Raw genomic sequence first — 23,680 nt, 5'->3', positions numbered from 1 at the left:
GAAAAAAAAAGAGGCTTGATTGCATACCAATGGTAATATATAGAAGGTACTTGAGAATCCAAAACATCCGATCTGGTACTTAGTGACGTCATTAATTTCAAAATCTCAAGCAATTTTTTGATATGAGCTATGAAAAATATTAAATAATCATGAGAAATATTCTACAACAATAGTCATCTTCAATTGTATAGCCACTCTTTGAGGAACGAATGATTAATTGAGAGACATAAAAAATTCTCCAACCATGATGGAAATTATATAGACATGTAGTGTGATGTATGCTCTTTTATGAAATAATAAAATTATATTGCTAAAAATTTCGATATTTTTGAAACCAAAATAATAAATATTTTCCAAACGAAAATAAATAAAATACACACCAAGAGATATCTCTATGTGAATTTTCTCCATCAAATTTCACAGACTGAATAAAGCATTTGACACTAAATAATAGTTGATGGTCAATAGACATCCTTGTATATAAATGGGAATGTAATAAAAAGATGAAATATCTATTTCAAAAGAAAAATGGTGAGAATTAAATATTATTAACATCCATATGTTCAGAAATGAATCTTTATCCACTCATCTGTTCAAAAAATGAGATTGGGCACATACCCATAAAGTATCCTAAACTTAATTCTAATTAGAAAAGTCTTTCATTATAAGATAAGCAGACCAATCACCAAAAGAACATTCTACAGACAAAAAACAAAATTACACTTTTAATACAGAAAAAAAGATTACAATACTTTTAAAATTGCAATCACGAGGTACAAAAAAGATCACTAAAAATGTATAAAATGAGTAAAATAATAGAAAATAGGAAGAACATTGAAAATACATTGGTTGTGTGTAAAATACAGTATACTGAACACTTAACGGTGGGCCGTTATCACACCTTCTCTTCAATTCCATCACTTTCAGTAACCAATGCTCGCTCAAGGATCACACGACCCTCCTTGTAGCGTTGGTTCTCTTCGGTGGCAAACTCGTAAATCCAGCCAAGTTTGGTATCACAGTTTTTGCAGGAAACATCACGTACCATGTGACGACCTGTCAGCATTACCCGGTCTTGTACTTCACTACAGAGAATTCATAATATTAAAAACAATACAATAGTTCGACATATTTTTAATGTTAAGGAATTATTTAAATTATTTTTAATTCTCATTAATAATAATATTAAATTTACCTAATAATGCATTACATTAATAATAATGTTACCTTAACATAAAATAATCTCATTAACATTAATATTCTATATTAATAATAATGTTACTTTTTTAAGGTTTAGATGGTGAAAAAAACACTGTTTTTTAAAAATTAGTTCTAAAATAGCTCTCCTGTATTTAGCTGTGCATATCTTTAAAAAAAAATTTAGTACACTCGGAAATTTGACAATTTTTTAAAATTTTAGAACAAGTAAATTTAATATTTCAGAAAGATGTATTAGTTTTATTTATGCTATAAAATCAATAGGTATTTTGACTTATTTAAAATTTTATATATTAATATTTCCAGACATTCAGCAAAATGACACTAATGAATTGAATATAAATTGCATCAAATATTTGTCTTTGTTGTTATTATTATTTATTTAAATTTTAAAAATAGTTTTGAGTTATGGAAAATTTAACACTATAAAGTATTCAATAATATTAATTGAAACAACATTCATGTCCTCACTATATTAATTGTGAGTTTATACATAATACACTACTTAACATATATAGATATACACTATACTACACTATGCATACTACTTATACATATACACTATATTAATTGTATAAGGCTTTTCTAGGCTGGAATGTTAAAATCAATAAAAGAATAAAATGTGGATATAAAAATTTTATCACTTGCATCAAATATTATTATCAATCCATTTTTTTAAAAAGTTTTAAAATTTGAGGATACCCCCCCCCCTTAAAAAAGGCAGTTCTAAATACAAAAATATTAAAATAGATAATACTAAAGTTGCTGTTGATGCAATCAAATTTTTAAAAACAAGTTAAAAGTATTATATATATATATATATATACATTCAGATTGTTGAACTGAAACTAAGGGCTGTGATGATTGGATGAGCAAAATATTAGTTCTATTTATAGTCAAATGTAGAAACGTAATGTACAAAAGTTTTTCGGAAAACTATATAACATTTATAACAATAATAGAAAGTAAATGTATGAAGAAAATGTGCATTAAAAATGGCTTTATGTATAAACTGAAAATATGTTTCGTAAAAAAAAATTATTCATTTGAGATAAAAATAAATTACAGAAAATTACATAAATTTGCTTATCAAAAAGATGGATCTTGGTAAAAAAAATGAATATATGGTTGTACACACAAATTCACTAAATAAATTTAACTACCAACTGTTTTTAAAATGCATTTTTCATTTGTGAACTAAACATGAGAACTTTTAATCAACTAAAGATGAGCATTTATTTAAATTATTATTTCCTGCTCTTCAGTCTTTTAATTTTTATTTTTTTTCTCAAATTCATTACAAGAAAGTACATCTCGTGTAACTGAACTGATCAATCAGTGATCTGCTAATCAAATTCTGAAAATATTAAAATAGTGTATAGCTATTTAGATCATGTAAGCATAGAAAATTTCAAGTCTCTATGCCTGAAAAAGCACTGAAAAATCTATTATACAATTCCATTAGTACAAACATGAAGGTAGTCATAAAAAATAAAAATGTTTTTAAAAGTTCGGAGAGGGGGGTTATATATTTAATTAAAGTAAAAAAATACAATTTACACACATTGGAGTCTGCTGACCATAGTTGATTATTTGCCCGGAAGATTACAAGATTGTAAGATATTCCAAGATTTATTATTCCTTAAAATTACTTATTTTAGTATAAATAGAAAATGTTCCGAGAAGTTATAAGAGCAATAATCTATAATGATCCAAATTTATATGAAATAAAAATTTTGCAACTTTAAATTGCATCTTATTATTTTTGTATTTAATAACAACTTGGTTTTTGTTAATTTGCAAAATTTGTGGAAGTTTATCGCATAGAGTAATTTATTTGTTTATAGTAAAATAAATCTATAATTGGATAAAAAAAAGTACACTTGACAGTTATTTATTAAATTAAGTGAAAAATCAAGTGAGAAACTTAATAAATCAAGAATAGGATCATAATATAATAGTAAGAGTTACAAAGTATTTTCAATTATACCATTTAGCAGATAATTTAAATTTCAACCCAATAATATGTTAGTCATTTGAGCACAACTAATTTCTAGTAAAAAACAGAATTTATTTAAAAAAAACCCTCTACAACAAAATTAAAATACAATTAACTAGATCTCATCTAAAGCTACAAGATATTTTGATGAATGGAGGTATAATATTGCAACAAACAGAAAATAGATTTGAACTTATAGTATTAAATATCTATATGAATGACCATAAGGAACGCTTTGTGTCTTTTTATTGTTATTTGTTTAAATTTTATGTGGAAAGACAATTTTGTATTCATTTGAAATGAAACACTTGAATAAGTTAATATGCTCATCTTTGTTAAATGCAACTTTATTTATGTCCTCAAACATGTTAACTATATAAGGCTATTCTAAGTTGCAATGTTAAAATCAAATGATAAATAAAATGCGAATAAAACATTTATAAGATTTATTAATAAATAGACGGTGCTTTGACACACAAAATAATAATAATAATTTATTTCCTTCAACAACAGAAATAAAAGGAAAATATTATAACACTTTTTCTTGATTAATAAGAGAAGATAAATAATAATAAAGCTAACCAAAAAATAATGATAAAGTGAAAAAATCCAATTATTACCAAATGATAATTTTGATCAAAAGACATTGCTTAATATATTGACAAAACTTCTTGGAAATTATTAAATATTTTCATTTAAATACATTCATTAAATAGATTCAATTCATTTAAATATCTATTTTTAAAAACCAAGACTTTTCATTAAAAATAACATTTCTAAGAAACTATTTATTTTTAGGCAGAAATTTTTATAAAAATAGCTTTCGTGATTTTCCTTCCACTTCATTTCATTCTTAAACAGCTTCCATTGTGTAACATCTATCTCAGAACTGAAAGGGAACAATGACGGGGGAAAAAAAAGTTAAAAGTCTTTCAGATTACATAATGCAAATTAAATTAATGATTACTGTTCTAAAGAATGGATTTTGAGAAGAAAAAAAATGGAAATTTTGAATACCATTAAAAACTGCTATTTAGTAAATAAAAATATGTTTCTTTTTTTAAAAGACTCACAGAAATGATTTAAAATTTTTAATCCTAAAATAGTTTATAAAGTAAAGCAGAAAAATTTAATTAATACTGTAGCAACACATTTTAATGGAAATTTTACCACTATTAAAATATTAAAATTCAAAATTTCAAATCTTGATGTCTTATACCAAACTTCATCAACAATGAGGGGGAAATTAAGGTGGCAGATACATATACTGATAAAAGGATACCCATGTAGAGTCTTTGTCTTTTTAAAATTTAGATTTCTTGTATTCCAATCCAGTAATTCTTAATTCAATAATAATTTAATTAACTTTCCTATTTTTTTTACTTGAATTCCTTAATGTATACAGTTCACTTCACTGTTTATTTTTAAATTAAATGTAATTTATAACAATCTCTTTTCACATGTAAAGAATTTATGTACCCAACTTCAGGCAGGTAAGTTGATTACAATATCAGAGTTGGGTGTAAAAAATAAGAAAATGAAATAATTAGCAATGAAAATTAATTAGAAATAACTGCACAAAATTTTTAATGAAATATTTTAAAACTGCTTCCTTTTTTTAACAACTATTTTTGTACAAATATTTAAGAGATCAAAACTGAAAAGTGCCCTGCAAAACGTTTTGAGGCTCTAATTTGATTTTCAGTATAGTCCTTGTCAGGATACGCAACTTTGTTTAACGAACTGAAATAAAACAGAAATAATTTATTTAAAAAAACATTAAAAATCATTTGTAAAAATATTTATCAACATTAAAAGTAATTTACATAAATTTGCATTTTGTGTCATGTGATACTCTAACATGATATTTATATTATCGTTTTCAACAACTTTTCATACTAATTGATGATGTCGTGTCCACGTTACCACAGAAAGGGGGTGCAGTAGCTTCTGAGGGTAAAGATCCCTGAGCACCCGAGGGCAAAAGTCTGACTTCTAGCTCATATGAAGATGAAACTCACACATTCGCTTGCACAACCCCTTTTTACAGGGAGGCACATTCACACACCTCACAGATAGAACACAGATGAAGAACAACCATGCCAAAACTGGGATTCGAACCTGGGACGCTCAGGTCACGGGGAAAATGCACTACCCCTATGCAAGGACGCTGGCTTCATACTAATTAAAATATAGGTACAAAAAAATCTTAATATTTAATTAAGACTAAAGTTAAATTAGTTCCCCTTCGATTTCCTCACCCCTCCTATTAAACATGAATATAAAGTTCAAAATGTGTCCTGCCAGTTTTGTGAAAAAATTTATACATTCAGTATTCTGACTATTAATCTTATTTTGCAAAAGGAAGATACAAGATTCAAAGACAAATGCAAAAATAAATAATTTGGAGTGAATTATACTATTATAGAAATTTTACATTAAAGAAATCACCCAATAAATAGCCAAAATTTTGTATTGCGAGATTGATTGCCTAAATTGAGAGTGTTCTCATTTGTTTCTTGATTTTCTAGACTGTTGAAGCTAATGAAAAGAAGAAACTATAGGAACTCTATTTAAATGAAGCCAGGTTTCAGTATGTATGGCCACTTATTTCATGCTGTCTAGCATAGAATCTCAATTGATATTTTTTGGGAAATTTCCCTTGTCTTGAATGTTTGAAATTGTACACCTGATTGTGCTCAATTGATATCTAAAAGAATAATCTATGTTACAGAAATGTTAAAGCAGAAATTGTGTCTTGTATGAAATAAATTTCCATGAAATTTTAAAAGTTTTCATTTATATGTTTCTTTTGCTTTAACATTACAGAACCTAAACTTTACTTCTATAATTATGATAAAAAGCAAAGCTATCAGATTTATAGTTTAGGTTGCTAGAGTTTTTCAAGCGATTTCATTTCACATGCGTTTTGAGTTATTTAATTGTTAAAGATCAAAATCAAAAATTCTTCATAACTTTAAATATATATATGTTTCCATCTACTTAAAAAGGGGCTGACACATTAGGTGCAAAATATTTTTTCAAAACAATTTAGCATCATCCAGATCAAAAAATGATTTAATTTCAATGTAATGAAAGGATTTAGTATTTTTCTCTTCGCTTAAATTTGATTAATAATCGTTATACAATCAATCCACTTAAAAATCATATAAGCCTTTATTTTAAAAAATATATTTCCACAAATGAAATTAAAAATTAAAGAAAATGAAGCATAGAAACTCTTAAATCAATTTAACAACAAAATTTGTATTTGTAATTTCTTTGCAAACACATTTATCGAATTTCCAAAGATTACACTTCCTGGCTTCATTATTTGCAATTAAAATAGAAACAACACAAACGTAGTTATAATTATGATTTTATTTAAAAACCTGAGAATTTTTTTTTCCCCAGCAGAATTTGAATTTGACCACTTAGAGATCTTCTGAATCTTCCTGATGAAAAAAGATTTTTCGAAGTACATTTTTTCACAAACTGATTTCTTTTAAACAGAAAACATTTTGAAACAGAAGCTATCACAGTTTTTGCTTTCGTATGTAATGCTTCAAGCCATTCCTTACTAAAAATTTATATAATTGCTTTCCAATATTTAATATTTAATTAAAATAAAGAATACTATGAACTCAATACTTATATTTGTGATGATAAAGTATAGACTTTAAAACTAAACAACAGTTTTTAAAAAAATTAGATTTCTCTAATAAATTCTCCTCGGTCATTTCAACTCGCAAGAAAAAGAAATTCAATAGCATAAATAAATTTGTAAAAACTGTAGTAAATTTATTTTATATAACACATAAATGAGAAAGGGTATCTCTTGTTCTTTCTGTATTCTCTAACAAGAGTGTTACAAAAAACAAGTAAAAAATAATAAAACCAAAAAAAAGTATAATTTATATTTCCTGAAAATTCAACCAATAAATTAATTGTTTAAAAAAATGAAAAAAATTAAAGCCAGTTAGATTATTTTATATCAAAACAAGTTCTTATATTTTTAAAAATTAGTTTTACTCATTCAATTAACTTTTAACTTTTCAAAATGCAATTCACAATAGAAATTGTAACAAATTAGTAATTCAATAAGAAAAAGATTTTCCATGTGATCTAACATTCTTATATAATTAAATTTATATAAGCATTATAAATTATGTCAAAAAATTTTAATAAAATAAGACAAATTGTTATCAAAGAATTACATTATTTATATATTTGGTGAAACCAAATAAAATACTTATCAGATAACAGTCTACAGATCTATTAATTCAATTCACAAAAATAAAAATGACTTTAAAGAATATTTCTAAAGTTATATATATATATATATATGATAGCTGTAATCTATAATTTTGTAACTATTAGATTCAGTAGCCATTGTTATTAGATAGCTTTTTTATCACTAATATAAGTAATTTAGATATAAAAAAAACATATATTACCTGTATACAAGGTTGACAGCTCTGTTGAATAGGAATGCCCTTCCTGTAGCTCCAGTAAATCGTGTACTTATCAATTCTCCACGATTGGTCAAGACAGTATCACAGCTGGCACACAAAAAGAGACGGGTACCTCCAATATGTCTTAAAAAAAGTTTTCCCATGTTGTTGTGCTAATTAAAAATAATAAAGTTCCATAAGTGAGTATACAAATTATTGAATAAAGTGAAAAAGAAATTAATGAAATAAAAAATAATTTAATAAATAGCAAATATTTGACACAACTATTTACTGAAAAAGCAAACAAAAAATCCAAAAATGAATTATTAAAGAAAGCAAAAAACAGAAATTCTTTATTTATTGAAAAAAAAAAAACTACCGTTTATTATGAAAATTTATTTACTTCATTAGTTTCATATTTCACAAAAATTACGACCAAAATATTAGAAAATATATTTCTGCATCATATTTTATAGATAACAAAATTTTTACAATCCTAAACAAAGAAGCGATGTTGTTCTTCAATGTACGAAAAAAATTCCAATTTCTGAATAAAAATTAATAAAATAATTCCAAAATAACCTACATTTAATTTTAAAAAATCAGTTTTGGCGAGAATATATGAATATTTATACTGTGCTATGAGAAAACCATAAAAAAAAATGCTCTTCGTCCAAGAGCTTCCAATATTCTAGATCATGCTCTGACGCTCAGCTGATTAATACACAGCTTCTCAGAACCAGTTGACAACAAAGGCCAGCGAATGAAAATAAATAAACGACCGTTGCCATTTTCACAAAGTATCTATGCAAATTAAATGACAACTTTTATTCTTTCCAAATTTATTTAACTTCAAATAATTTTGAAAATAATCAGATTATCAAATTAAATTCATATTTCACCAAGAATTTTTTTTATTCTCCTCCAAAACTTCTACCAAGTGTTTTTTCATATTCTCCCCGTAAAGAGAAAAATTGTTATTTTCCCTGGTGTCAAAAATGTGAATTACTCTGGTTACAATTTGCTTGCTGCATTGCTGTTTCGCATCATTGCATTGCTCTTGTAAAAGTTTGTGAAAATTAAAAATGGCGGAAGATTTAGCTTCTAATCTTAATAGTTATCAAATTCAATTGCAGCAGGTATGTGAAGATACATTTTGTTAAGAATATTTTTATTTTCATTCGTGTGACTCACTAAACATTTCATATAATCTCATTCTTGGAATTAGGCTTCCAACAGGATTGAGTGACCAGTCAGCACATGCTTTTTAAAGAATTTTAGTTACTGCGTTCTTCAAAAAATGATGACATGAATATAGTTGTTGTGAAATTATCTTTCATGATATGATCGAAACTCAATATCGATTCTGAGCTGTAAGAGTTGCTTATAAACTTAAGTTTGACATTTTGTATTTAGTGTTTCTTTACTTACAAAACAGAAATAAAAATCCTACCGTTCTTTATTGAATTCTCAATTTAAAACACGCTTTAAAATAAAATCAGTTACTATAGATTTAATTCGAATGAATAGATACTGATTAAAGTGATTCCTCTGCTATTTCTAAATATCTGTATTTTATTTTTATAAATAACCATATATTTAGTTATTATTTTCCTGTCTAATATTGAGTTTGAAAATATTTGTGTCATTAAAGTTTAGAAATGATCAGCTATTTTTTTTTATTATTATTTAAGTGGGAAGGAAGATGCGATTCTGATAAAAATCATTTTTTTCTACTTGAAAATAATCATATCTACAGCATATTTTATCATTCGTGTTTTGTAACTTAAATTTATTATTGATGGTAGAATATTAAGACTCTTACACCTAACAAACTTAAGTTTATTAAATGTACTTGAATATTAAATAAAATATTGTTGCAGTGAAAGGCAACTTAAACAATGAAATTATCGATTTTCTTTATGAATTTCCTAGCCTGTTTTATAATCTTTCAAAAGTTTGCATTGTTTTTATTCATGTGTGAATTACAAATGAAGTTATAGCTGTGTCACAAGCCTTGTTTTGTGATTTTTTATGCGTTTTCTGAAAAACGATATTTGAAGAAAGCAGCCAACTGTAGAAAATGGTGTCTGGAAAAGTTATTTAGAGCTTATATGAAAAATTAAGTGTTTTATGGTAACTTCTGAGATTGATCTCTGAACTTTAAGTTATCGTCTAAGAACGTAAATAGAAATGAATATTGTATGAATTTTCTATGTAGTAACTACTTATCTTTTTATACCTGCAGTTTTATTTATTTATTATAATAATTTTGTGAAAGTGAAATTTAGTGTGCCCCTTGCTGAGCCAAGGATACCAGGTTGCCAATTAAGATGGTGGACAAAATCTTACAGCTTCACTAGGAGTGGGAACCTAGTAGATTCGCTAGCACATTGCATATAAGGACTGTGTGAATAACAGAAACAGTACATAATCAATAGAAAAGAAAGAATGAAGGGATATGGTGCAGATTCAATCCTTTCTTTCTGCAACACCAGATTTTTTCGTTGATTCTGTCATTTAAATCGATCAATTTTATATCCTCATCACACAACGGACGTACACATTTAGAAGCAATCAAACCATTCTCCATATAAAATTTCAAACAAGCATCCTTCACCAACTCGTAAAATATATATATTCCACTTGCCCTTCATCCATTCTGCAGGTTCGAAATACTGTCTTCCATCCCATTTACCTGACATCCATTCTTGCACAATTGCCAACATAACAAATTATCAAGGGAACCGACCGTTAGAGGATCAAAAGAATTACGAGAACTGCGAAGAATTCCATTGCAGCTGTCTTTTAAAGTGAGAATATAGACGATTTCGTAAAGTAAGAATTCAGGTGATTTTTTTAAAGTGCATACTGACAATTAAAAAATGCAAAAGAATAAATATTTTCTGTTTGTATTCACATTAATAATAAAATTGCAGTGTCTTATTAATTGTAAAAAAACTTTAAATTATAATAAAGAACAAAATTAAAATCTTTAATCAATATTTTTGTATTATTTTTAATTTAACATTTGTCATAAAATAGTTGTAATGTATGTACAACTCAACCATTGTAAAAAATAGCAAACAAAACAGCATTAGGGTTCCTAAGAGAGCGGTCCGTTTGGTTGCCATATTGGCGACAAACCCAGGGAGCACACTAATCTTCACTTTAATCATAGTTTTTACTAATTTTTAATATTACAATTATATGATTTAATGATACACTATAGATTATGATTAATGATATATTATGATTTAATGATAGACTATAAAAGTGTAAAAATAAATATTTTTTACTATTGCTTGGAAAAAAGAGTAAATATTGATGGCATATGTTAATTTAAAATGGCTTATTTTGTTACATTTTAATAATTTTTTAAAAAAATATATGAAAGTTGTAATGTCTTGATGATATTTCCTCATGTGTCTGAAAGTTACAGGCATGTGGTTTTAGGTCATCATATAATAAATAGAAACTCTTCACCCATGTTGGCTATGTAAGTTTGTACTTACAAATATTCCATAGATGGTTTTGCAATTTCTGATATGTTTAAGAGTTTTTATTGATTTATTTCCTGTTAGCTTTGAAATGCTAGTATAATACTTTTAAAACATTTTAAATTGGTATTTCTTGTTACTCACCTCATATAATGGATGATTTTTTTTTTTTTTTTAGCAATTTGTATGCAAAATTATTGATGCTCAAAATAGCTATAATTTTTTAACTTATTAGATAGCTATGGTTAATTAATGATACTAAAAAATGTATGGAAACGATTATTATGTTTTGCTATTGTATGAAACAAGTATTATGTTTTGCTATTGTTTGTATAAAATGAATATATAAGTATTGATGGCATTTCTTAATTTGAATTGACATGGTTTTGTCAAATTCTGGTATTTTTTTAAACCATGGGAACTATGTGTTGATGATAATTCCTCATGTGTCTGAAAGTTACAGGCATATGGTTTTAGGTCATCATATATAAACAGAAACTCTTCACCCATGTTGGTTATGTAAGCTGTGCTTACACATATTCCATAGATGGTTTTGCAGTTTCTGATAATTTTTATTAGTTTATTTACTATTATCTTTGAAATGATAGTATAGTACATTTAACATATTTTAAGTGGGTGTTCTTTCCATAAACTCTATTCGTATGATGGATAGTTTCTTGCATTTCGCATTCAAAATTACATCTGAGCTAAATAGCTATAGCTTTTGAACTAAATTGTTGAAAATATCTTTTTTCTTATGTATTTTAATAGCATTATGTACTAAATAAGTTTAGTTATTTCCTACTTAAAATGTTTTAAAATTGGTCTTTTATATCAGTTACTACAAAGTATCAATGTTGGTGCAGAATGTCTCTTCTGTTAGAATATCATTTACTAAATATGACCCATTTTGTATAATTTTTATCAAAACGTGTGATTGAAATTCTAATATGATTATGTTTTTAGTTCAGTAGCAATTCAGATAGAAATAAGGGAGAGTAAATTTTTTTCTGTCATTTTTTTTTTTTTTCTCAGAATAATTTTAGAAACTAAATGTTTTCATGTGTCCCTGTCCTTGGAGAAGGTATTTTGTCTGAATTAAATGACTTGCCCAGTTAAATCATTTTGTTTTGGAAGGAAACAGTAATACATTTTTCTTTACTATTTAAATGAATTAATGGAAAGGAATCTAAATTATAAGCAGATTTGTCTCTTTCATAATGGCCATAGGTCATGAAATTGTTTTTGGATGCAAGAGATTCATTAAAACAGATTTTGTTGCATGAGTTATTTGGGTGAGCATCTAATCTTTGTGTGAATGGTTTAGTTTTGAATTTTAGCCAGTGAAGCAGTTTTACACGAAGGTTTAAATTATATCCATGCATTTGAATGAGGGCTGTCAATTTGATGAAAAGTAATACCAGTCATATTTTTATAAGTTAAATAACATAGTGGTAATGGTGGATTAGGCTTCTTTTTTATCTATTCAATGAAAAGTGGTTGTTTAACAAGGTCTCTTTAGACATACAGGAAACTAACTTTCGTCCACATAATGTGGCTTTAGAAACATCATACCTAATTGAGAAATGTGATTCTTGGTACCCCAAATAAATGCTTAAATTGTGCAGTAGTTTGTTACTCCTCTCCCTTGTCCCTTTGAAATCTCGACTAAACAAAAACGAAATAACTATCTAAAAAAATGAGCAGGATCGACTGGATATGCAAATGCTCCAAGTGTAACAATCTTATACTGCATCATTTCTGATATAATATTGTTGAACTTGGAACTTATGGCAGTTTTTATTATCTAAAAATTGACATATATAGCAATTTATAGCTTCTTGTTAGTTAAAAAATATTCATTTTTGAATTTTACTCCATAAATTGATTTTAAAATATATTTCTCTATTGTGATTTTAAAACAACTGAAGAGCTATTTGTTGAAATAAAATATAAATTCACTAGTTATGAAATAGTACTGTAACAGATATTTGAGGTGAATGCTGTGGTTGCTTTTCTTTTGATTTTTTTTCTTTGAAAATTATTATTAATTTTATTGTGATTTTTTTAAATATAAATTTGAAAAATTTTTAGGAAATATGTTGAATGTTTTCTATTTCTATTAATTTGAGTAGAATATAATTGTATTCTATCATTAAAAAAAATATGTTTGTGTCAGGGAAATTAATCACACATGCACACTTCTTTTAGCATTGTAAAATTTGTCTCCATTCATAACTATGCTGATTCAAAATATCCCTTGGTGCAGTTTAGCCTAAGCTGGCTCTTATGTCATTAAAACTCGCATATAACCAATCAACCAAAATATCCCTTTATCTTTAGACATTGCCTTAAGTATAGTTTATTGGATTTGTTTGATGTTTTTGGTCACACATGGAATTGTTGTTATATTCAGTGACTTCAGTGCACCTTTTGTCTTCTATGGAGCTAATGCAAATAAACCTTATATATATATATATATATATATATATATATATATATATATATATATATAACATTATTTTATGTGAAGCAGAATGCAGTTTGAAGACGAAGATACTTTTAATTACGTGACGTCGTTTCATTTTATTTTGAAGAAGCAGGCATATGCACAGACGATGAGCACACAGAAGAGGAATGAAGAAAAAGCTCTTGGACATTTTATCCCTGGTTTTATATAACCAGAGAAATTGATAGGGAAAATATTTCTTCATAATGCTAATATATACTGAGATTTCGAGAGGGATATTTGTTACACGCGTTGAAGAGGTAGGGGAAACACAGGGTGATATTTAAAAAGAATTTGTATCATCAGCGGTATTTTGTCTCTTCATGCGGAGTGTGGGAAAGTTAGACTTTTAGCTGATTCAGCTATTTAACCAAGCTTCTCTTGAATTAAGTAAAGACAGTGGAATTGGTTCATGAAATAAGAGAATATTTTAGAATGAAGTTACTATGGACTAAATTAAGATAAAATCTTGAAAATTAATTAAATTGAAATTAGAGTTTATATATATATATATATATATATATATATATATACATAGTGGTCATCTTTTTTAATATAATATAATCAGATGAAAGACAGCATTTTGACTCAGGCTAGTTACTGAGAATGGATTGTTTTTAAGATATCTGAGAATCATTTTTAGTATTGTTAATCTTTAAATATCAAAAATTATACTTGTTTAAAAGTATTTCTGTACCTTTTAATAATTGAATGGCATATGTTTTATTTTAGGTTGAAGCAGCTTTAACGAATGAACCAGACAATGAAGAACTGTTGAAGCTGAAAAAAGATTTACAGGTGAGGTTAACTTTATAATGTAATTTGAATATAAATGTTTTTTTTTACCTTACTGAAGAGGTTTTTTTGATTATATATATGAAAAAATGTATTATAAAATTATTTTTTAAAATAACTAAATTTTATTGAAGATAATTAAAAACTGTCTAATAATTTTATTTTAAGGCATTTATTTAATGAGATTTAAGAATGCAAATATCCATAGACAAAAATAAATAAACTACTTTTTATTATAAATAATTAGAAATTTTTCAGTGCATTTTTAAAAGTGGAAAGTATTTTTTAAAAAAAAATCACTCTGAACAATGTGTATTTGCGAAATTTGACTGAATTCATATATCTAAACTTAAATTTAGTACAAATTTTTTAAGAATACAAGTCTAGTTCCATAATAACATTATAAGAAATTTGATAATTGGTTACATAAATTTAATTTCTAGTAAGCATTTCTGATCATGGTGAGTTTTTTAGCAGTCATTCCTTAGAGTTGTCAAAGGTATAAACACTGTTTTGATTTCTGATATGCTCTTTAATGTGAAACCAGGTGTAAAGTTTTTGAGTGTCAATTTTTCAGTCTGCGGATGTAGAAAATCTTCGATGTCTCCTCAGCCTTAATAAGGTTGCATTACTGGGCTCCTTCGCCCAGTAAAGCACTTGCCACAGTTGCAGTCGCAGCGACAGAAAAACAGAAAGTGGCTGAACAGTAAGAATATATTGCTTTTGTTTTTTTTTAAACTTTCATTTAGAATTTTTAAAGGTAGGTTTCCAGTATAGGTAGTGAAATCGTGTGCGCTGATTTCTTTATTTGGTCGATATTTTATTCCTATTTCAGATAATGGTGAATTTGCACATTTTTATGATTTAAGAAATTTCTTTTGCTTAACAGTTTTATTAAATCATTTGACTGATTTATTCAAAATTATAAAATTAGAATTATGAAATGTAAAAACATGCTTCACTTGTATCATCATTTTTACTATAATATATATCATGTATTAAAAATGTTAACTATTAATAATGTTACAGTACCAACTATTAAGTTGGTACTGAAACATTATTGCAATTTGAATTGAACACAATTATTAAATTGTTTATTCTAAAATCTTTTTGATTTTAAGTGTTATGAAAAATATCTAATCCAAAGAACAATTTTTTTTTTTTGTTGTTTAGAAAATTTCTTAATATATTAAAGCAGAACATATGAAATGAAGTTTAATAAATCTATTGTATATATGTATATTTTTTCTTTTCTGCTTAGCATGCTGTTGAAAACTTAACTTGATTTAAGTTTATTTAATATTCTTGCTTATTTGTGAATACTTTTGATGCTTGAATTCAAAATATATTTTTGTTTCCTCTAATTTTCTGAATTATTTGTGACAATATTTATTTACTGGTTAATTAATATATCATACCATTCCATCATATGCATCAAATCTTTTCCTTTCTATTATGATGATTATTCTCAAATAAGTACATTTGTTTTTTAGGAAGTCATTCAGTTAACAACTGACCTTATTGCTGCTAACACAGAGAAAAGTTCAAGTTCGCTTGGGCATGGAGGTTCTAGTAAAGAATCTGATGCCTCGTCTGGGTCATGGATTATTGGGGAAAAATGTCTTGCCCCATGGTCAGAAGATGGACAGTAAGTAACTTTAGGTTTTAATGTAAGGCTTTATCTTTTCCATATTAATTCATTTTCTGAAACCAGTTGCAAATCATTTATGTTTGAAACTGTAAAATTTGCCTTCATATTAGCTATTGGGTTATTGTTATAAAAATGTCAAATATTTAATTTTATGAAACTGGTATATTCCATTTATGAGTCAAAACATTAATATTAAAATAAAGCTAGTTGTGAAACCTTTCATTACTGTTGTATTACTGTTTGAAAGATGTTTGTTAATTATGATGTGATGAAGAAGCTCGTAAGTGTATAATATTCCAGCAAAATCTGTTGCTCTGTTTAGCATCTAATCAATGTCTCTTTTAGCATCAAGCGACTCAGGCACGTTTTTTAATGTGCATTAATTAATACAACTAAGAATGAATAATAATAAGGGAATGTAAACTTTACATTTTTTAGATGCTAGATTGTAACAAAGACCAGTGAGCTGAGATCAGCAATTTTTATTATGTAAGCTTGTATTTTATCCTGATTAGAACCTGAAAATGCATACGACTAATAAATAGCTTGATAAAAGATAAATGGAGAAATTTCCACCTGGTGAGAATGTCATTGGGTTCGTTGTTGTAGTTTATTCTATTCTCACACTTTGATATAACAGAAATTATTTCTATTATTTTCCTTCAGCACTTATTTTGTATTTGGCAGTGCATTTTTTTCTGTTAATTTATCATTATTTGTTTCAATATGCTATTAATTTTTAGTTTTTAAATTGAATATCATGTATAGAGAAAATCTCATTGAAAGGAGGCAAAGGTTAGTGAAATCAACAATTGCATATTAAAGGGCAAGACAGAGTCAAGAGAACAAAAATTAATCACAAGACTATATTCTATTTTTTATGCTGAATTTTAACAAAAACAAACTATGAACTGAGGTCTTCTGATTCATGATGCTCTCTTCATTTGGAGGCTATACCTAATATCTTATTTTAGTTGTAGTTTTATTTTGTACTCATTTTATTTATACTTTTGTACATTTTTTTCTGTTAGAGGATCACTTCAAACTGATTTAAATTATTGGTTTTGATTTGAATGTTTGAGAACATTACTGAAAGAAAACAAAACTTTTACTATATACTTACATTTTTGTATCAGTAAAAAAAAAAAAAGAAAAAAAAAGCAATAGTTTATTTCTTCAGCACACTGCCAGTGTACATGAGATTTTCTACTCCATCATCAGTTAATTTGTGATAATTATATCAGAGATGTTGTGAAGAGAATAATTGCCCATACAGATGGCCGTAACTTATAATTTTAAAATGCCCCTATATTATCAATTGTGTTTGCTCATTAGAATATATAAAGAAATCGCTATATAAGAAGTGCAAAATGAAATCTTGATTAGTTATATATTTTAGTGGATTTGTATTTCCTTTAGTAAACATACAACAATTAAAGTATCCAGTTATTGTAGTTTGATAGCTTTGATGGTCTGAAAAATAAGCTTTGTAAAGTAAATAATTGCATTTAATCAAAATTTTCCAATCTTCAGAGTATTTTAATCATTATTTATATATGTATTTATATTATAATTATAAATATATTACATATATTTTTAATCATCATCGGGGTATTTGAATAAAATATGTCTGCTTTTGAACTAAACAAAAGTTCAATTTGGCTGTTATATTATTTTAAGAAATGATTTTTTACAATTCATTTCCAAAAATTTTTATTTTATTTAGTGTGATTTAGAAAATAATTGTATTAAAATTGTTCTTTTTGTTAAATACAATATGATGTCTAATCTAATTAATAGATATTATGAAGCTGTAATTGACGATGTCACAGAGGATGGACAGTGTACAGTTAGTTTTACTGCTTATGGAAATACAGATGTATGTGATGTTGAACAATTAAGGCCTATAGACAAAGACAGCAGTCAGCATCCAGAGGGATTATCCAAATCAAGGTAATGTAGTTTTCAATTTGTACATCCATAAATATTAGATTTAAGCTAAAAACCTTCCACACTCCACAGCCTTCGTACCTATTTCTGTTTTTTATACAGTTCGATTTTCTTTCCGTCTTAGACATTACTTTAACCTTTCTCTTATCACTTTTAGATATCATTAGGTATTGTTTGTTACATTTACTTGCCATGTAAAAATTCATTGTTATTTACCCTTTTTTCCATTTTCATGCAAATCTGAAGGTAATTTTCTGAAGAAGGAGGAACTTTAATCTGGTAACATTTGCTGAAGAATTAATACATATTATTCTCATATCATATTATTTTACTAAGATTAATAACTAAAAAATAACCCAGTAAATATTCTAATAAAATGTGATCCATTTAAAATGTGCTGAAATGTTATCTAAAGTAAACATGTCTAAGTTGTGGCAATTTAAAAAATTTCTTGCTACGTTTACCATTTTTTTTTTTTTTTAAAGCATTGTAGCAGTAGATTTAAGAGTAATTAATAGTTCCTTGCACCATGTAAATTCTTATTTAACTTTTTTCAACTTGCAAAAAGGTTTGATGAATTACAAGATGGTATAGTTTTATTCTAATCTTTGATAGAATCAGAATTACTAGTAATTTTTTTTACATTAAATATGTACATACATGTTGAATAGCATTATCAATTTCTGAATGTATTTACATGTCTGAATTATTAAATAATAGTATTGTAATGTTTTGAAGTTATGTAGTTTAACCAGCTAAAAACATGTAGATTAGAATCTTATTTAGCATAAAAATACATGCTACTTTTTAGTTATATTAAGACGAAGAGAAATGGTAACAAGAAAAGCATATACAGTAGAATAAAGTATATATTCTTATTAATGCAAAATTCTACATACAAAATAGAAGTATGATATAAAAGTTATTCCAATATTAATGACTGCATATTTTTTAGCATAAAATTTTTTTATTCATTCCTTTTAATTGAAATGTTTTTTCCTAATTGTTTTAAAAATTGTATCCCTTTTTTTATTTGAGTCACAACTATGAAAACTTGGCAGTTTTTGTAGATTTGTGTTTAAAAGTTTGGGCTTTTATAGTAACAATTTGCTTATCTACTTCTAATAGCTCGTTGACTGTCAGCTCTTTGTTGTTTAAAATCAGCGACTTATTGGTATTGTTTACTATCAGCTTCCAAATATAATTGCTTGATGATTTATCTAACTTCTTCCATTATATGGATGATTTCATCTGTTTTTTTTTGTGTCAGACTGCCTCATTTTTCAAAAGGAGTGGAGAAATTTTATTTTTCATTTCCAAATTTTTTATTTACATTAAATATTAAATTGGTAAATATTCAAAGTGCGAGGAGAAAATAAAAAAGTAACTGAGTTTATTTCAATTTGTATGTTACTGCCTGTTTATATGAAAGATGATTTCTTGATTGAAAAGGAAGAATCCAGCATTCTTAATCCTTTTGTTAATTATCTACTCATCTTAGTCTTTATAATTAAGCCTTTATATGTTATTTCCGTTAACTTTCTCATTTTAAGACAATTTAAATTAAAAGTATCACAAATATTTCTTTTCCTAATATTTTTTAAAAAAATATTCTGTTCTCTTAAAAATCAGCAGAATGTATTCTTTAAGAGTTGATATACATAATAAGATTTTGCTAGTTGATGGCTATTATTTGGATGCAGAGGGTTTAAAAAGGGTTTATTTATATTGCTGAACCCTTTGTTTAATATTTAAAAAAAAAAAAAAAAAAAAAAAAAAACCTTGAGGAAAAGTTTTTTTTTAATCTGGTTTTCAGTTCATCCTGTTCTGTAATAGAACTGCACATCCAGTGATAATATCTTGTGTTTCGAAATGTGCATTGGAACATTATAGATTCTAAACAGTAAAATTGGGAATAATGGATGTTTTTTTTTTTTTTTTTTTAAATTGGAAGGATTATAATTCAAATTGAGTCGGAGATCAATGAATTAATCACTCCTAAGATGTCAAATTGTATTTTGCTCACTTTTCAGATTATTGCAGATCATTGCTTGATTTGATTCTCTTTCAAACATATTCAGAATTTTCTATAAAATGGAAGATCAGTTTTATCTGATCCTGTAACAGATGTCACAAATTTATGCCAAATGTATCATTAAGAGGCAAAATAAATCTGAGAATGATTTTTTTTTTAATCCTCTCCCCCTTTGTCAAAAAATGGTAATCCCCCCACCCCCCGACTTTAAGTTTTTTCTTGTTGTTGCTAATATCTGATTTTAAATAATTCATATACAAATATATTAGTGTTACATAAATGCATATATTTTATTATGTGGTTGTAAAATATCACATATTTTGGGCATATTTTGGGATTTGTCAAATATGTACATTTACTGTAGAGCTCATGGCTATTGATCTATATGATGGAAAGACTACTGTTTGAAATGCAATTATAAAATAAAGTGTCCTAAGTGTCATTGATCTGTATGATTTTTATATAATATATAGAATAATTTCTTTTTCTTTTTTTCGTCATAGAATGACAATTTTATTTTGATTTGTCAAAAGAAAATTTTTGCTAATCTCTGATACCTATTGAAACTTGTGTTATAGATATATATATAAGGTGCAATAAATATGTATATAAGGCCTATAAACAAGTATTCAGTATAAAAATGAATATATTTATAATTTTGAGCTTCAATCAGAAACAATATTTGTATAAATAGTGAGTAATGTCAGGTACTTTGAATTATACCACCACTTCTGATTTTCATATAATTGTATCTGCATTTGTTAGATGCTTTCCCCCCCCTTCTCTTTCTTCTGTTTTCTGCCATTACTCTGTATGTTCAGGCATAAATTTAAATGGTATATATGTTCATTTAAAAGTATATATTCCATTTTCTTAACCTTTGAATTCAATTTTGTGATCTATCAATGGTATTCTCCTCTCTCCTTCAAAGCCAGGAAGATTGGATGTCAAATATAAAATATTATTTACAGCTATTCTCAGAGTTTTTGAAACCAGATCATTGTTTTTAAGTAGTAGACAAAAATCTTAAACATATGATGCTGCAACCCTTAGTGATTTCTCAAAGTTGAATGTTCTAACCCTTTTAAGTCATTTTTCCTGCATAGCAAGCTCTAAAATTAATGCCAGGGAATTGGTACATTCTGTTCAAATTTCTGCATATTGGCAACTAGTTAGATAATCTGAGGTGTAATTTTTAATCTAAACAAAAATTGATCAAATGATTTATATAAATCTCAAATGCTTTCTCACACTTTTCCTGTTTATTAATAAATGTCCTGCTAAGTTATTTTTCAGTCTCGTAAAATTACAATTTTGTGTTTTTTCTTGTTTAGGAAACAATTACTCCAAGCACAAAAAGATTACAAGAAAAAGAAAGCACAGAAAAAAGCTCAAAGGATGAAGCAACTTGAAGAAGAAAGGGAAAAGGAAAAAATGAAGTGGCACAGTTTTAATGCAAAAGTAAGAAAACAAGTAGTGTTTTTTGAAGGTAGATATGTATCCATATTTTAATTTTCAACCATGGGAGGATAAATTTAAAAGTTCCTTTTTACATGATCACTTGCACCATCACAGACCATGGCAGACCTTAATAGAAATCTAACATAAAAATTATAGAAACTTGAATATATGCATGCACAAATTGCATTAAAAGTTCTTCCTCCCCCCTCCCCCCTTGTTTGTTTGTTTATTTAAAATTGCAGCAAGAAGAAAAGGATTGAGAGAAGAATCACAAGAGATATGTACCAATAAAAAATAAGTTTCTGTTCATTGAAAATGAATAGAATTTTTATGTGCATTTTGTATCAAAACAAATTGTGTGTGTATCAAATCATACTAAACATTGGACATTCTTTTTTATTTGGCTTTTAATATTTTTTTAAATTAACACCTAAATGAAATTTAGGTATTATTTCATTCAGGTATATCTGGTTACTTGTTTATCTGTTGCATTTAAAAGGATTTTAATATTAGTTTGAACATATTTGTCTCCCTCTTTCAAAGTCTTTTAAAAGCTATTAAAATAAAATTTTTAACCCTTGTAAGCATTATATACTGTTAATTATTTTTCATTTAGATATAAATTTGTACTAAAAATTCTTTGTCCTTTGTGTTATCTTTCATGGAAACAGAGTAAAATTATGTTCATAGGTAATCTGGGCCTTATTCTTTTCAAGCTTTGCCCCCCCCCCCAAAAAAAAAATTTCTGTCTGAATAACACACAAAAATCTGCAAAAAAGGGAGGGAGGTTGGAATATTCTTCTCGTAATTTTTATATTGCATAGAAATGAGATGAATAAATTAAAGACATTTCTACCCATTGCAGTTTATTTTGCGAACTTAAAAATATATTTTCTGTTTCCTTATGCTTTGATTTCGTTTGTAGGCTTTCAACAAGAAGGGCCATGTAAAGAAAAGTATTTTTGCTTCTCCAGACAACATTAATGGTCGTGTGGGCATCGGGACGTGTGGCATCGGTGGCCGGCCCATGACAGAGTTCCAGCAACAGGAGAAATGGCGGCGAGGGCCTGCTGGAGGTATACTAGGCAACATCAAGGCAGGAGCTGCTTTGAAGGGGCAACACTCTGCACGTTAAGAGAAAAAAATAAGTTGGCAATATATCCACTCTGAAAATAATTTCTCACAGCAAGTTCAATGAAATAAATCTTTCTCATAAATTTATTTTCATTTTTTTTTTATTCCTTTTCTTGAATTATATGTTAGAAAAAGTCTATCTAAATTTTTCCTTTTGATTAGTATAATTTGACTATATATATATATTGCCGATAAAGTATAACTTAAAATATTTCACACACAGAGAAATTTCATCTGTGCTCTGTAAATTTATTTGAAGCTTTCAGAACATTGTCTCATCCAATAAAAAAAAAAAGACTTATTTTATGAAAAATTACACATATAATTTTTTCAAGCTGTATATGACTGGTATTAGTTGCTCACTTTGAAGTTCAATGTTAGTTTTGATATCATTTATCTTTATAATTGAAATTGCCTGATACTTTCACAATGTTCACTTTAATATTGTAAAGTAATTGCTGTATAATTGTTTCTCTTTTATATTGCATTTGTCTGAAAAATTATTATTACTGTGTTAGAATTGAATAGATTGTTTTGAACTTTATAATGTTTCTCATTATGTTAAAGAACTTGCTGTTTGGAATTAGAGTGGTATTGTTTCTGCTGTGCACGGCTATGCAGATTGTCTCATATTGTATAAAAATCAACCTGTTCACTTGTGTTTTTTAATAAAATAGATTTTATTTTATTTTTTCCATATGTAAATAAAGTTATGTGTATCATATGCGAGTGTTGTTTTTTTGCAAACAGTTCAAATACTAGCATCTGTATGCAATTCAATCTGCTTAACATGCAAATTTTGTAATTTGTAGTTCATATCAAATACTAAAGGTTTTGAAAGTTCCTTTTTCTAATTTATAGAGTTTTATTTATTATAGCTATCCACTGCAATTTAATTCAGAATGCTGTGTCTTAAAACTTAACATATAATTTTAATAAGTCAGATAATAATTTTTAGTTTAATGCCATCAAAT

The 23,680-nt window shown here is 26.7% G+C and overlaps 2 protein-coding genes and 1 non-coding gene across 3 annotated transcripts; 2 read left to right on the top strand and 1 right to left on the bottom strand.

The window, feature by feature from the left end:
- Positions 1-707: 707 nt before the first annotated feature.
- Positions 708-8,408, bottom strand: LOC129957020 (protein yippee-like 5). The gene is made up of 3 exons (XM_056069127.1): positions 8,258-8,408; positions 7,675-7,844; positions 708-1,085 (listed from the first exon to the last, which is right to left on the bottom strand). The coding sequence occupies exons 2-3, from the start codon at positions 7,833-7,835 to the stop codon at positions 896-898; spliced, it is 351 nt and encodes a 116-aa protein (XP_055925102.1). The 5' UTR covers positions 7,836-7,844; positions 8,258-8,408; the 3' UTR covers positions 708-895.
- Positions 8,409-8,673: 265 nt separating this feature from the next.
- Positions 8,674-23,430, top strand: LOC129957183 (survival of motor neuron-related-splicing factor 30-like). The gene is made up of 6 exons (XM_056069378.1): positions 8,674-8,810; positions 14,413-14,478; positions 15,969-16,123; positions 17,927-18,079; positions 21,446-21,572; positions 22,498-23,430. Exons 1-6 carry the CDS (start codon positions 8,757-8,759, stop codon positions 22,705-22,707), a joined length of 765 nt encoding a protein of 254 aa, XP_055925353.1. The 5' UTR covers positions 8,674-8,756; the 3' UTR covers positions 22,708-23,430.
- Positions 11,601-11,742, top strand: LOC129957981 (small nucleolar RNA SNORA79). Its single transcript, XR_008783078.1, has one exon. It is a non-coding gene; the product is annotated as a small nucleolar RNA SNORA79 (small nucleolar RNA).
- Positions 23,431-23,680: the final 250 nt, after the last annotated feature.

This window comes from Argiope bruennichi, chromosome 11 (assembly GCF_947563725.1).
Source record: "Argiope bruennichi chromosome 11, qqArgBrue1.1, whole genome shotgun sequence".
Taxonomy (NCBI): domain Eukaryota; kingdom Metazoa; phylum Arthropoda; class Arachnida; order Araneae; family Araneidae; genus Argiope; species Argiope bruennichi.
Note: the sequence above shows the minus strand (reverse complement) of the source record. Positions and strands in the feature narration are given on the sequence as shown.

Excerpts from the sequence above, each read along its gene's own strand:
- LOC129957183 (XM_056069378.1), top strand. The coding sequence starts at position 8,757 with ATGGCGGAAGATTTAGCTTCTAATCTTAATAGTTATCAAATTCAATTG. Across the intron at positions 8,811-14,412 it reads ATCAAATTCAATTGCAGCAG|GTTGAAGCAGCTTTAACGAA; the intron begins GTATGTGAAGAT and ends GTTTTATTTTAG. Across the intron at positions 16,124-17,926 it reads CCATGGTCAGAAGATGGACA|ATATTATGAAGCTGTAATTG; the intron begins GTAAGTAACTTT and ends TCTAATTAATAG.
- LOC129957020 (XM_056069127.1), bottom strand. The coding sequence starts at position 7,835 with ATGGGAAAACTTTTTTTAAGACATATTGGAGGTACCCGTCTCTTTTTG. Across the intron at positions 1,086-7,674 it reads GCTGTCAACCTTGTATACAG|TGAAGTACAAGACCGGGTAA; the intron begins GTAATATATGTT and ends AATTCTCTGTAG.